Below are 15,473 nucleotides of genomic sequence, written 5' to 3'. Positions count from 1 at the left end.
AGAGCAAAAATATTATTATTATTATTATTTAAATAATTCTCCTTTCTAATCTCAAAATGAACCCTATTAATGTCTTAGTTGAAATTCAACCCTGTAACCCAAAGTCTCCAATACTAGATCGAATCCTATGACCACAAACTTTTTACCACCTCTCATCTAATTCATTTTCATTTATTTTGAACCACAAGCTAAATCTAATTTGTATGCAAGGTGGTATTCATCGTTCTATGTTTGTGTAAAGTCTATATTTCATATATTTTATTGAGTAAGATTCATCTGTCGCTAGATTGTTGTTTTTATTTAGAAGATTATTCGTATTACTTATAGATTCTAAGTGGGATATATTATTATTTAGAAAAGTATATTAACTTATATTCTTATTGTTATTAAGTTGAGATATTTTTGCAAGTTTATTCTGCCCCTAAAATTTTTTGTGATGTGATAGATATATTTCAATAAGAGAATTTCTGCCTACTTTACGATCAACGAAATTCTAAATGTAAATGCATAGAGTTTTTCCAACATTGCATTAATTATTTTTTTAAATCTACCAATCCTTTTGCTTTAAAAAGAAAAGAAAAGAAAAACTACCAATCTTTCAATTTAGGAACTTCGGTTAAGGCAAGAAACATATTATTCGTCATTATCATGTGCGATGTGACTCGTTTTCGTCACTATAGTTATCAGATAGCGGCGTAAACCGAATCCCAAGACAACTCATTCACAATTCAACTCGATACTCACCCATTCCCTCACACGACCCTTGTTATAGAGAATCATAAGGACATGTAATTTATGTACTTTTTGTAGTATAGATACATATCGAAAAAGAAGAAGAAGAAACAATTCTGCTCCATTTTAGCTTTGTCGTGGACACAGAGCTTCCGTAACAGAGGGCAAGAGAAAAGGGTTTGAGGAGACGAAGATTCCGCGGAAGCTCGGGAATAAACAATGGAAGATTATGGAGGCAAAACGACATCAATTTCATTGCTGGAGGAGTCGCCAGCTTCGGTTGGAACGGGAGGAAGAGCTTCGACTGTTCAAACGCTAGCCAACATCGTCGTTTCGATTGTGGGCACCGGCGTTTTGGGTCTCCCTTTTGCTTTCCGAATAGCCGGTTGGCTTGCTGGCTCGATTGGTGTCATGGTTGCTGGACTCGCCTCCTACTATTGCATGCTCCTCCTGGTTAGTATTATTATAAATTTATGCTCTTCTGTTTGTTTCCCGAGAAAATTTAATTATTTGGGTATTTTATATTTGTTCGAAATATGAAAGAGAGAATCTTACTTTTTGAATATTCTTAACGAGTAAGTTGATTCCTCTTTCTGTTCGACCTTTTTCCGACTGCCGACTGGTTCAGGTCAAGTGTAGGGAGAAGTTGGCATCGGATGAAGAAGAGGATGGTGATTCAGACACAGATTTCCCAAACACAAAAACGTATGGAGATTTGGGTTACGAAAGCATGGGAACGACAGGTCGTTTTATAGCTGAATCCCTTATTTTCATTGCCCAGTGTGGAGGTTCGGTGGCTTACCTTGTATTCATTGGACAAAACCTTCAATCAGTTTCCAAAGGCCATCTTACTTTCTCTTATTACATACTTTTGTTGGTCCCAATTGAAATTGGATTGTCATGGATTAGGAGTTTGTCTTCTTTAGCACCTTTCAGTATATTTGCTGACGTTTGTAATGTGTTGGCTATGGGGATTGTGGTTAAGGAAGATATACAACAAGCTTTGAAGGGTGAGTTTTCCTTTAAAGATAGAAAAGCCATAACATCTAATATAAGTGGGTTGCCTTTTGCTGCCGGCATGGCAGTTTTTTGCTTTGAGGGATTTGGGATGACGTTGGCATTGGAGGGCTCAATGAGAGACAAAACTACATTCCCAAAATTGCTTGCTCGGGCGTTTGCTGCGATAACCCTTTTGTATGTTTTATTTGGATTCTTTGGTTACATGGCGTATGGTGATGAAACAAAAGACATTGTAACTCTTAACCTTCCTAGAAATTGGTGGGCACTAGCGGTTCAGGTACTGTTTTCCAACTTTAATGCTTTGTGCGTTTTAGTTTCACATTTTGTTTGTAATTGCCATTTTCTTCCTGTTTATTGCTTACCCTTCTCTGTTTTCTGGGCTAGTTACAAGCTTCATCTAAGATCCACAAATGGGTAGCTTCTACTTTGCATTATGGTTTGCTTATTCGCTTTTTGTTTTATTAGGAAGGAGGATTGACTTTTCTTGTCTCATATAGTCATAATAGGTGTTCAATAGATGGGATCAATTGCTTTCATACTATATACCTTATGTGCCAAGCTGTGTCCTTTTGTCCGTCTATTCTCATCTTCATGTAATAATTAATTGCTGTAACTCTTAGGTTTAAATAGTAGTTCTAGATAGATGCACGTACTTTGTTTATAAAGATACTTTATTAGTTTATTTGATTCAATTAGCTGGCTACTGGAAAATCTGTGCCCTCATGTGACAGATCTTTACCTTAAAAAATGGCATATAGACGTACATGTTTGTCTTTTACTTAATGAGCAATGCTAGGTCGTAACCTTCATCAGAGATGCATTAGTACTTGATTTAGCCATTAATTTTTTGGTTTATGGCGTGAAGTCGCTCTTTGATAGTGGACATATATCATATTTTAGTATAATTGAATTTAATAATATTGTATTGTCGTCAATGGTAGTATACTTGTATATAAATATTAATTTTATAAAGTTAGCCTTAAAGAATTAGTTGAGTAATTCAAGCTTGTGTTAGCGCTCATTTTTTTTAGTTCAGTTCCTCTTGGTCATATACTTGGTATAAATAAACAGTGTTTCACGCTGCTCAACATTATAGGAATTTTGGTAGGGACTCCAATTTTCAAGCTGGAGCTGGGTTTGAGGGACTTCTGAGATAAAATACAAAATGGAGTTTTCAAAAGTCGAGTTTGTGAATTAGCCATTTAAAAATATTGATTTTGAGATTTTGCTTAAAGGTACACAATAGTCGTAACTCGTGATTAAGTGTGATATTAATGCAATATGGTTCTTTAGTTAAGCTTCATTAAAAGGCAGAAACAGTATGCTCGCAACTTTTTTTTTTATTGGCGCTGGAAGTGATTATAGGTTGGAATCTATTTTTTTTATTTGTTCATATACATAAATTGCATATCATTTGTACCAAGCTCTTTGTTTTTTTTTTGGTCCTTGTTTCATACTATACTCTACTGGGTAAAGATAGAGCATTATCTGCATTGATGTAATTCTTGAGTTTATTTATTCTAAAACAAGATAGATGCATGTGCCTTCCGTTGTTTATGGAGACAATGGATTAGTTTATTTCATTTAACTAACCAGAGATGCATTAGTAGATGATGTGGCAATAAGTTATTGGTCCATGATGTAATTCACTTTTTTATCCCTCAGTAAAATTGAATCTCATTTTTGTGACAGAGATTTTAAAGCTAACCCAGGGCGGCTAGCTGATCGATCAGGTTGTGGTTTGCTCCAGCATATGTTTTGGGGTTCAGTGGTTTAGGATTACTTTAGTGATTAATCACAAGTTTTATACTTCCTAAAGTTCATAGAACTAGGCAGGGAGGGGGGGGGCTTTGAAACTTGAGCCCATTAAACAGGTTTGAGGGATTTATTGGATATAAAATCACAGTATGATTTTTCAATCATTGAATTTGTGACTTTGCTATGCAACTATGATTTTAAGGTCAAGCTTGACCTTGTGTACACCAACGTTTATCACAGTATTACATGCTTTGTCAGTTACTTTTTTTTAGTGAAGTCTTTAAGCATGATGGTCTTTCCATTTTTCTTGACCTTTTTTCGATATATGGCAACAGATTGGCATGTGTTTGGGGCTTATATTCACATTTCCAATCATGGTCCATCCCATTAACGAGATCATAGAGGGAAGGTTGAAAAATAACAAATGGTTTCAAAAGGCTGACAACAACAACGATAGTTATTCAACTACAAGAATAGGAAAGTTTGGAAAGTATGTGAGCCGTGCAATTTTGGTTATTGGGTTGGCAATGTTGGCCTCATTTGTGCCGGCCTTCAGTGTTTTTGCCTCATTTGTTGGGAGTACAGTATGTGCACTTATTTCATTTGTTTTGCCGTCTATATTTCACCTGAAATTGTTGGGATCTTCTCTAAATTTCTGGCAGAGAGCATTGGATTGGTTTATCTTATCATGTGGGGTGCTTTTTGCTGCATATGGTACTTACAATACCATAGTTGGTGTGTGATTGGTTTCCCGAAAATTTGGTCCAAAACATACCTTATTGAAGTGAAGCTTCTGAAAAAAAATGAGTAAATCACTGGTTTTACATAAAAGGGGCACGCATGGATGATTGCAGCCTACTCAAACTGTCATACAAGCATGTAATTTTTCTTTCATGATGAGTTATGGTAGGGACAGTCACAACAACAGTATTTCAAGATGTCTGGGAATCCAACAGTGGGTTTTTTTTTATATGAAATGCTTTTGTATGAAACTCAAATTCTCACTAACTAGCACAGGGATTTGAAGTTGCAAACTTTGGTATTGCTAGCATCAGATCTCTTGTACCAAATTTCCTCAAGCCCCTCCCCAAAACTCATATTTACTCGATGATCAAGCTCTTGTATTTTTTTTTTTTAAAATACTATTTCACATATTTAATCAGAGCTTGTTCACTTTGGTTGAGAAATGACTAGTCTAAAGGTAATGAAAATACCTTACATAGTTTTCAGTTTGTTTCATCTGTCTTTCAATTTCGCTTCAGTTGCCATGTACCTTTTTACAAAAATGCTTCTTTCATTATTGGTTTTTGAATAGTGGACACCTAGGTTTAGTCACACCATGTCTACCTCTTTTTACATGAAATACCAAATATAAAAAGTGAATATGCAGAAAAGAGATGTGCTTGTTCCATTATTGTCATGCCTATCCATTAAGTAGGAAAATGTTTAGTGCAACTTCAACTTTCACATTTCTTTTTATAAACTAAATTGAAAACTTAGCCCACTTGAGCAAAACTTCTATATGCTAACATAATTTCAAAATAACAAAAGGGTGTTTGATGTAGTAGCCATTAGTATTTGTGATTCTTTCTTCTTTAGAAGGCATATGTATTCACTCTGTTATCAAGCGTGTGAGGAAAGTAGAGAACCCAATAACAGAACAAGAAGTTAGAACACAAAGAAAATGAAGAATGATATTCTCTTTGTATTAACCAAGATCAATAGTACAAAGTATTTATATGTATACAGAGTTATGGAGACAGTTACAAATGTAACAGAAGTTGTTAACAACAACTGAATGTTTAACAAAACTAACTGACTCTATCATCTATATGTCCTAACAGCCCCCCTCAAACTGAGCATGGATAAGGGAACAACTCTGTTTGTCACGAAGGAGAAGGAACCTTGTGCTAGACAAAGCTTTAGTAAAAGTACCGACTACTTGATCTTGAGCTGGAACATGTTTGACAAGCAGTTGTTTATTGAGAACTTTTTCCCTGACAAAGTAGAGATCAAGCTCAATATGCTTAGTTCTAGAGTGAAGCACAGGGTTAGCTCACATGAGAACTATACTTTGGTTATCACACCAAAGAACAGGTATAGCTGAAGAAGAGGCACCAATTTCATGAAGTAGAGACTGTATCCAAGTAATCTCAGCAGAAGCATTTGCTACACTTTGATACTCTGCCTCAGTGCTTGATCGTGAAATTGTTTGTTGCTTCTTTGAAGACCACGAAACTAAGTTGCCCCCAACATAAACACAGAACCCCGAAGTCGACCTCCTATCATCTGGATCCGAGGCCCAATCAGCATCTGAAAATGCTGTTATGTTGAAATCAGTGGCTCTATCAAAATTGATACCATAGTCTAGTGTCCCCTTCAAGTATCTCAACATTTTCTTGACAACCTTCCAATGTGAATCCAAAGGTTTATGCATCTACTGAGAAACTTTGTTGACAGAATAGGAAATTTCAGGCCTAGTAATAGTGATATATTGTAGAGCACCAACAATGCTTCGATAAAAGGTTGGATCAAGAACTAGATCACCTTCAGAAGTAGATAATTTTTGTCCTCCAGTCATAGGAGTAGGAAGAGAATTTGCAAATTCCATCTTGGCAGCATGTAACAAGTCAACAAGTACTTTCTTTGACTGAGATGTAGGCCCGAAATGCTGTGAGAAATCTGAACGCCAAGAAAATAGTCAATCTGTCCAAGATCTTTCAAAGCAAACTTGTCATTAAGTTGAGTTATGAGGTCTGCGATGGCTTCATTGGAGTTGCAAGTGAGAAGTATGTCATCAACATACACTAATAGAAAAGTAGTGTGAGCTGAAATGTGTCTTATGAAAAGAGACTGATTTGATCTTGTTGATTGGAAACCAAAAGACATCAAAGCTTGCCAGAGTTTAGAAAATCAAGCCCAAGGAGCTTACCTTAAGCCGTAGATGGCTTTATGCAGCTTGCATGCCAAAGGAGGGGACTATTTTACTTCAAACCCAGGAGGTTGATGCATAAAAACTTCTTCTTGAAGTTCTCCATTCAAGAAGGCATTGTTGACATCTAACTACCTTAGCATCCAACCTCTAGATAAGGCAACAATTAACACAATGCATATAGTGGTAGGCTTCACAACTGGACTGTAAGTATCAGTAAAATCAAAACCAAATTGCTGCAAGAAGCCTTTCCCAACCAACCTAGCTTTGTGTTTGGCCACTTCACCATTTGCATCTTGTTTCAACTTGAACACCCACTTACAACCAACAGCTCGTTTTCCAGGAGGCAGAGGCACAAGAGTCCAAGTTTTGTTACTTTGTAAGGCCTCAAACTCAGACTGCATAGCCGTTTTCCACTGAGATTCTTGCAATGCTTGCCTCACAGTCACCGGTTCACTTGAGGCAATAAGAAATTTAGGCTTATATACACCAGCCTTAGCTCTAGTGGTCATAGGATGCACATTATGAGGCCCTGCAATGTTAGTAGATGGATCAATGGGAAGGTTGGTAACAACAGTTGGGGATGACATAGTGTTTGAGGGAGACGGATGTGGAGAACTAAAAGACTCGGATTGACCTTGAGTTGAGGTGGAAGCACTATGAGAAGGTGAAACTGACATATTTTGTGGGATGGAAGATGTGGTAACATGAGGATATAAGGTTGAAGAAGGAGAAGGGACCATGGGAATGAGGGAAGACAAAGGAGAACCTGACTCACCATTGACAATAGCAGAATCATTTGTAGAAGTTTTGGCATATGGAAAACAAATTTCATTGAACACAACATCTCTTGAGATGTAGATTCTACTAGTAGAATCGAGGCATTTATAGCCTTTGTGCTTAAGACTATAGCCTAAGAAAGTGCACTCTAAGGCCCGAAACTCCAGCTTATGTTTATTGTAAGGCCTTGTATTTGGAAAGCATTGACACCCAAACACACGTAACATGCTATAATCTGGAGTTTTATTGAAAAGTAACTCAAAAGGAGTAATATTGTTGATAACTGGAGATGGAAGTCTATTGATCAAATAGACAAAAGCTCTCACAGGTTCATCCCAAAATGAAAGGGGCATACAAGCATGAGCAAGAAGAGTTAAGGCTGTCTCCATTATGTGTCTATGTTTCCTCTCCGCAACACCATTTTGTTGGTGTGTGGTTGGACAAGATAGTCTATGTTGAATGCCATTGGCCAGAAAATAAGACTAAAAGGGTCAGAATTCCCCTCCCCAATCAGATTGGACAGCCTTGATACTACACTCAAACTCTTTTTCCACTTGGTTTTTGAAATTGATAAATGTGTTTAGAGCCTCAAACTTTGTATGTACCAAGAAAACCCAAGTGTAACGGGTGTAAGCATCAATAAAGTGCACATAGTATCTATAACCACTTCTAGACAAACAAGGTGAGGGACCCCAAAAGATCTGTATGAATAAGTTGCAGAGGTTTAGTATAGACAATAGTAGATCTAGAGAATGGAAACTAATGTATTTTGCCTTTGCGACAGGCAGTGCAAGAATCGTGTAAAGTTTTATTAGAAACTGTCAGATTACATTTGGAAAGAACATTGGTTACAACTTTAGCAGATGGGTGGCCCAACCTGCTGTGCCAAAGAGAAAAAGAACTACAACATGACAAATTACTACAAGAAACAGACGAAACAAAGACGGAACAAGCCTGTTTTGGGAGTGGAGACGGGCGAGAATAGTTATGAAAAAACTTCATGGAGGAAGGATCAATGACATAGAGGCCATCACTAAGGGTTCCTTGCATTAGAATCTCCTTGGACCCCTGATCCTTAACAAGACAATAATGAGGATAAAATTAAAAAAAAATCATTATTATCTAGAGTAAACTGAGAGACACTGATGAGATTTTTTTGTTATGTGAGGAACATGGAGAACACGATTTAGAGTGAGAACTTTAGAGGACTGAGGGGTTTGAAAGAGAGACATACCAATGTTCTGAATGGGTATACCTGCTCCATCTCCCATATGCACCTTTTGAGAACCACTGTAAGCTTCTTTTTGCGTGAAGTTAGATGAGGTGATAGTACAATGGCTCGTGGCTCCAGAATCTGGGTACCACGAGGGGTCTGAAACAGTATCCGAAGTGGCTAAGGAAACAAATTTCCTATCAATAAAGGCAGCTCCTACTCCTGGAAAGTTTGGGTTGAACTGTTGGTAACATCGAGAGGCGATATGACTAGGTCTAGAGCATAGCTGGCATACAAGTCTTCCAATGTTGAGGGGTTGTGTAGCTGGTCTATTTCCATGGTGAGATATAGGGTTGGGACCATTATGAGGGGGAAGTGCCCTTTTTAGACCTGAGTAGGGATTCCACATGTTATTCCCATGCCCATTTCCAGAAAAAGAGGCTTGATTATTAGATCTTGGGTCCCGATTCTGCTGAGGCAATGGGGCAGAGGTCACGCGCGATCTATTTGAGCGAAAGGAAGCAAGATTGGCATATTCGAGCTCCATTCGATGGTACTCAATGTGGTGTTCTTGGGAGAGCAGCAACGATTCAATTTCTGCCAAGGTGTATGGTTGATTGCAGGAGTTGATGGAAATGATGAAAATATCATACTCTGGTGGAAGACCTTTGAAGATGGCAGAAATGTGTTCTTTGGCAGTAAGAACGTGACCAACCGAGCCCAGTTTGTCCACCATTGATTTGATGCGCAAAAGGTAATTGTGTTACTGTTAGTGATCCTTTCTTTATTTGTTGTAATTTAGTAGTAAAATGATCAATCTTTGCAGGGGTTTGGGTGGTGAAATATACCTCTAGTGTAGACCACACTTATGTCGAGGTAGTTGTAACGCCTAAATCTCCAAGGACCGTTACGGTGTGCATTTTGAATAGTGATAAACTCGCTAACCGAGTCATTTGGCCATAATCGTGTAACTAAGTATGATTAACGATTTAAGGTTAAAATTTTTTGTTAAGAAAGAACGTTTCACTAAAACATTTACCATATACATTGGGATCCCAAAAATATAATTTAAAGGTTAATTACAACAAAATATTTACAACCAGCCGACCTAAGCGGCAAAATAGGGTTTAACCCTAGTTGCTCTTTAAACCCTCGACCGTGGCGGTCGAACAGCCGCATATGTACACATCATCACCTAAGCTCTCCAACTCAAGGATGATTCAGCTTTCTTTTGCCTTTACCTGCACCACCAAGCACCTGTGAGCCGAAGCCCAACAAGAAAACTCAATATGCTCATGAACAAGTAATATGTAATGACCCAACTATTTCTAAGACCTTGGACCATTGAAAACTACTAGACATGGCTACTATTATTTTGATACAAACATAGGAAATAACATAACTTTATTGAAAACCCAAAATAAATATTGTATCAATAACATAAAAGTATAAAATAAAATGTGATATGGTATGTGATCCCATTGTTTATAAAACATAAAACATAAACTTTAATTCAATTGTTTAAGTACTATTTGCGGAATTACAAAAGAAACATAATTCAAAAGACTAAATGACGTCATCCTCGATCGATACGCATTCCATCATCCTCAACACACAAGCCAAGCTGCCAAGAATCCTTCTGCCTTCCATAATCATTTTCCTGCATCACACTAAAAATAAAGGAGTGAGCCTAATGCCTAGTAAGGAAAAATCTACTAACAACATATAACATAAATCATAAGCATAAGACTATATCATGAACCTACACTATAAAACATATGACTATAAAAAAAAACATATATCATATAGGACTACAATGGCCATCATACTTCTTGGGGCTTATTAGCTAAGCAAGTCATATGCCCATAAATTCTTGGGGCTTGCTAGCTAAGCAAGTCATATGCCCATAAATTCTTGGGGCTTGCTAGCTAAACAAGTCATATGCCCAAGGACTACAAGACATATTATACATATACATATCATAACATAAATATATTATATAAGCACATAAAATCTATCATATTTTCCTTACCAAAAACCAGGAGATTTGGGAACAAGAACGGGATTAGAACACTCCTATAAACCAATAGTAAAAATGGTGAGAATCTAAAGAAAAAGAGATGAAAAGAACACTAAACCATCCAAGAAGAAACTTACCAAGAAGAACCTTATGTTTTAAGAACTTAAATACCTAATCAAGAATCATAAACAAGAGTTAGGTTTTGAATAAAAGAAAACTATAGAATCATGAAGAACTAAACTTAGGAATAAGAATACCTTGAATGATCTTATGGATTGATCTAAACCTCAATATCGAAATCACATTAAATCTCATTTCCCACGTGTTTAGAAAAGCTTTGAATAATAAAGCTTTTATCCCAAACCCAAGTGGCTCTCTCTACAGTAACACTAGCACCTTGGAAGCTCTGATCAAATGCTTGAAGAATGAAGAAAATGGCTGAGTACTAGGTCCTATTTATATAGTTTTCAAGGAGTGAAACTAACCTCTTTTAATTTGAATAAATAAATGATTATAAAATGAAAAAGATTTGAATTTTTTTTCAACTGACGCCCAGTGTAACGCCCTACTACCTTAGAGTCGTTACTAAGTGAGTTTAAAACATGCAATTACTCGCTAATCGAGGTTTTTAAAGAAAAAGTGTAATTAAGCCTTAATCAGAGTAAAAACTTTAGAAATAACTCTATACCATTGAAAATCATAAAAGTTTAACACTTGGGATCCCAAAATACTGTTTAGAAATATTTACAACATATAAATATAACCAAGTCAGCTAAACGACAAAATCTAGGTTTTATTACAATCATCTCCCAAAATCCATTGGCCGTGGCAGCCAGGCAAGCCAAACATGTACACGCCGCTTCATGCCTACTACACTTATGGTTGGTTGGCCTTCTCCTTGCCCTTACCTGCACCACAGAGCATCCGTGAGCCGAAGCCCGGCAAGAAAACCCACAAACAAATAACATATGCAAAACATACACCAGACATATAATCAGGCCATCAATAGGCTAAGCACATACGGCCAAGCCATCCCAGGCGCTTAACCAGGCCCTTGGTTCGCAGTCTACACCGTGAGGATATCCCAGGTATCCTTTAGGGTCCTGCCCTGGCAGCTCGCACTCCACATGCCCAACACTGCTCCCGGCCCTTTGCCGTTCTCGGCCTTGCACTCAACGTGCCCAATGCCGTTCCCGGCCCTTTGCCATTCCCGGCCCCTGCCGACCTCGGCCTACACCGTTCTCGGCTCTTGCCGATCACTTACACAATAGCATTCATAGCATAATAAACAAATACTGAACACTAACAAATTCAATCAAAGGGCTACGCCCTACAATTCAAACATATTGGGGCTCAGCCCTGCATACAAGCTCTATGGGAACAAGGGTTCTCTTACCTGAGTCCCGAGCTTCCCGAGCACCGCTATCCCGAGCACAGTCCCTTAACTTGAGCCTCGCCGAAACACTAGTCATAACACATTAACAATATCCATCCATTAAGTTCTAATCCATTAAATAACTTTGAGCCATAACTCCAACCTCTGGGACCTTGAATTCTATCAATCCGAGTGATAAAATCTATCCCGAGCCTTAACCACTGAGTTCCCAAGCCTAAACACTCTTAAAAACTCAAACTGGCACTAAGAGTCGTGGCCCTACCCACAAGCGCCGCGGCTAGCCTCGAAACAGAGGCTAGCACCCTTGTCTGTAACACACATGGGCCGCGGCGCGCCTCAAGCTTCTCGGCCTCCCATGGCCACGCGCGCACATGGGCCACGGCATGCCCCTCCTAGGGTCGCGACCCTCACCTCCAAACCCAGAATTCTTCACCTTTTTCCCGCGTTTTCTTCAGACCAATTCATCCTATAATCAAGCTAACAGTTCCAGATAATCAACACAAAGTTTCTAGCCCAGTTTCAACATCAAAACCCACCAAAACCTGCTCCAAACCCAACTAAAACACCTAAGAACATATCAAATTCCACTCACATGCATATCCTAAGAACATAGCTGAAATTCAAGCATAATTCCCATAGTTAGAGCTTACCCTTGCTGAGTTTTGATTCTGAGTTGATTCCCCCAATTCCCAACCTCAATTCCTCAAGCTCCAAACCCTGGTTTTCTGGTTAGAGTCTCCCCAAGCCCAGCTTCAATTCTTAGTTCTTGACTAATGGCCTCCCAAAGCTTATTTCCCTTGAGTCTTTCTTAGAGAGTAAAGAGAGAGTATGGTAGAGTCTATAGTCGGTTTGTCCAAGTTTCCCAACAGTTCGCTTACTTTGTTTTATTTAACTTAATCTATGTGGTTACCTCAAGGCTCGGGGTACCAAAACGTCCCCGAGGGCAAAATGGTAAATTTCCCCAGTATTCCCTCCTAGACATTCTAACCTCAAATATATCTCCAAATATTTATTTCCATACCCCGATAACCCCATACAATAGCTAATGCCCAAATTACCCCTCGACTTGCCCTGAGTCGGATTCTCAACCCCGTTGTGACTTTTCGGCTAACCACTCCCCAGGACTGTCTCGGGCCGTGCTACACAGATAAATCACATACATATCACATTTATCACAGATATATCCCTACTATCCAAACGGGGCCCACATGCAGATTTAACTCATCTAACACATGCATCTTTATCAAATGTTCACATAAATTCACATATTAGCATATTAATTCATTTATTGCCCTCCAGGCACGCTAATCAAGGCCCTAAGCCCTATTAGAAAATTCGATTCGTTACACCCAGAACTCAGGTCTAAGTGTAATTTTCAAAATTAAAAACCAAACTTTCAAAAGAAAACATCTTGGAGCCGATATATTGCCCCCCCCCCCCCCCCCATAGGCGATATATCACCTCCCCCTATATTCCCGAGCCCCGTTCGATTGTTCGTCCAAAGTCGACGTGTTTTCCGTATCTTCCGTAGGCGATAGATCAACCCCTATGCTGTGATATATCGGCATACCTTGATATATCAAACAAGTATTTGCATTTTTTCAGCATAATTTGAATTGGATAAACAGCTTTGACTGAGTCATAATACGATCCTAACAGCTGCTGGAAGGTTCTAGAGCTTCTAGATCTTTCTTTTTTTAAAACTATTCATCAAAAATACTTAATTCCTTAATAATCATGATTATGACAAGTGTCATGCTCTTATTGGCTCTATCGAATCCTTAGGTTATAATAAATATATATCTATGACCAACAATTTTAATCAAACCTTATGTTATAATTAATATTCTTAAACTATAAGTTAAACTTATAAAATCCATAACTGTTGCTATGAGTGTCCAACTAAGTCGCGACTTGAACTAAAATCCACAGAATCTAACATACTACAAACTAATACTAACTACTACTACTATCTAGCTAGCTATGTAAATATTATGGGACACTACAATTCTCCCCTACTTAAAAGAATTTCGTCCCCGATTTTTACTTACCAAACAGTTCTGGATACCGGGCTAACATGTCTTCCTCCAACTCCCACGTTGCCTCCCGTTCAGAATTATTACTCCATAGGATCTTGACTATCAGAATACTCTTAGACTATAATTCCTTCATCCCTCTATCTAGGATGCTAACCGGTCGTTCCTCATAACTCAAGTCTCTCTGGAGTGCTATCGTATCATACTTGAGGACGTGAGATGGGTCTGACACATATATTCGCAGCATCGAGATGTGAAATACATTGTGGCTATCTGCTAGAGCTGGCGGTAGGGCTAATCTATATGCAACTGTTCCCACCTTGTCCAATATCTAAAAATGACCTATAAACTAGGGACTAAGCTTACCTTTCTTCCCAAACCGCTTCACACCTTTCATAGGGGATATCTTTAGGAAGACTTGCTCTCCGACTTTGAATTCCACATCACCCCGCTTGGCATCCCCATAACTTTTCTGTCAGCTTTGAGTAGCAAGCATACGCTTTCTAATCAGCACTACTGCATCCTGAGCTTCTCTAACAACTTCAGGTCCAAGAAGTTGCCTTTCTCCTACCTCGTCCCAATGCAATGGTGATCGACACCTCCTTCCATAAAGCATATCATAGGGTGCCATCCCGATTGTTGACTGGTATCTATTTTTGTAGGAGAATTCTATCAGTGGCAAATACTTACTCCATGATCCTCAAAAATCAAGTACACAAGCGCACAACATATCCTCTAAAATCTGTATGGTACGCTCTGACTAACCATCGGTCTGAGGATGAAATGTCGTACTAAGACTTAACTTGGCACCCATAGCTTGCTGCAAGCTTCCCCAAAATCTCGATGTAAACACCAATCCTCTATCGGATACTATGGTCTTAGGAATTTCGTGCAGTCTTACTAATTCTCGGACATAAACGTCTGCGTACTGATATGCTGTGTAAGTAGTCTTGACAGGCAGGAAGTGAGCTAACTTTGTTATTCTATCTACTACTACCCAAGCTGAGTCATGCTGCTTATTTGTTTGTGGTCGTCCTGTCACGAAATCCATGGCTATGTCTTCCCACTTCCATTATGGAATACTAAGTGGTTGCAATAAGCCTGCAAGCTGCTGATGTTTTGCTTTCACTTGTTGGCATACTAAGCATTTAGACACATACTCCGCTACATCCTTCTTCATTCTTGGCCACCAATATAATGCCTTAAGGTCGTGAGTCATCTTAGTCGACCCTGAGTGAACTGAGTATGGGGTATTGTGCGCTTCTTCTAAAATCTTCATCTTAATCCCTTGATCATTCGGCACGCATACCCGATCCGTATAACTCAAAAACCCCTGTCCTGAGATCGAGAAATATGTGGCCTTGCCTTATTTAACTGCATCCATATGTGCTACTAATGTGTCATCATGCCCTTGTCCGATCCGTATATCTTCTAACAGACTTGATTGGATGGAAAAGTTAGCCAGTTTACCTATGACTACTTCTATTCCAGCATTGATCAGCTCTTGTTGTAGCGGTTTTTCTATTTAAGCTAATGCTACTAGACTTCCATAACACTTCCTACTTAGCGCATCAGCAACTACGTTT

The 15,473-nt window shown here is 38.6% G+C and overlaps 1 protein-coding gene across 1 annotated transcript; it reads left to right on the top strand.

The window, feature by feature from the left end:
- Positions 1–575: 575 nt before the first annotated feature.
- Positions 576–4,697, top strand: LOC133823517 (amino acid transporter ANT1-like). The gene is made up of 3 exons (XM_062256330.1): positions 576–1,185; positions 1,361–2,029; positions 3,846–4,697. Exons 1-3 carry the CDS (start codon positions 952–954, stop codon positions 4,251–4,253), a joined length of 1,311 nt encoding a protein of 436 aa, XP_062112314.1. The 5' UTR covers positions 576–951; the 3' UTR covers positions 4,254–4,697.
- Positions 4,698–15,473: the final 10,776 nt, after the last annotated feature.

Source organism: Humulus lupulus, chromosome 3, assembly GCF_963169125.1.
Source record: "Humulus lupulus chromosome 3, drHumLupu1.1, whole genome shotgun sequence".
Lineage (NCBI taxonomy): Eukaryota > Viridiplantae > Streptophyta > Magnoliopsida > Rosales > Cannabaceae > Humulus > Humulus lupulus.
Note: the sequence above shows the minus strand (reverse complement) of the source record. Positions and strands in the feature narration are given on the sequence as shown.

Coding starts and splice junctions, on each gene's coding strand:
- LOC133823517 (XM_062256330.1), top strand. CDS start 952: ATGGAAGATTATGGAGGCAAAACGACATCAATTTCATTGCTGGAGGAG. Junction 1,186..1,360: donor ACTATTGCATGCTCCTCCTG/GTTAGTATTATT, acceptor CGACTGGTTCAG/GTCAAGTGTAGGGAGAAGTT. Junction 2,030..3,845: donor GGTGGGCACTAGCGGTTCAG/GTACTGTTTTCC, acceptor ATATGGCAACAG/ATTGGCATGTGTTTGGGGCT.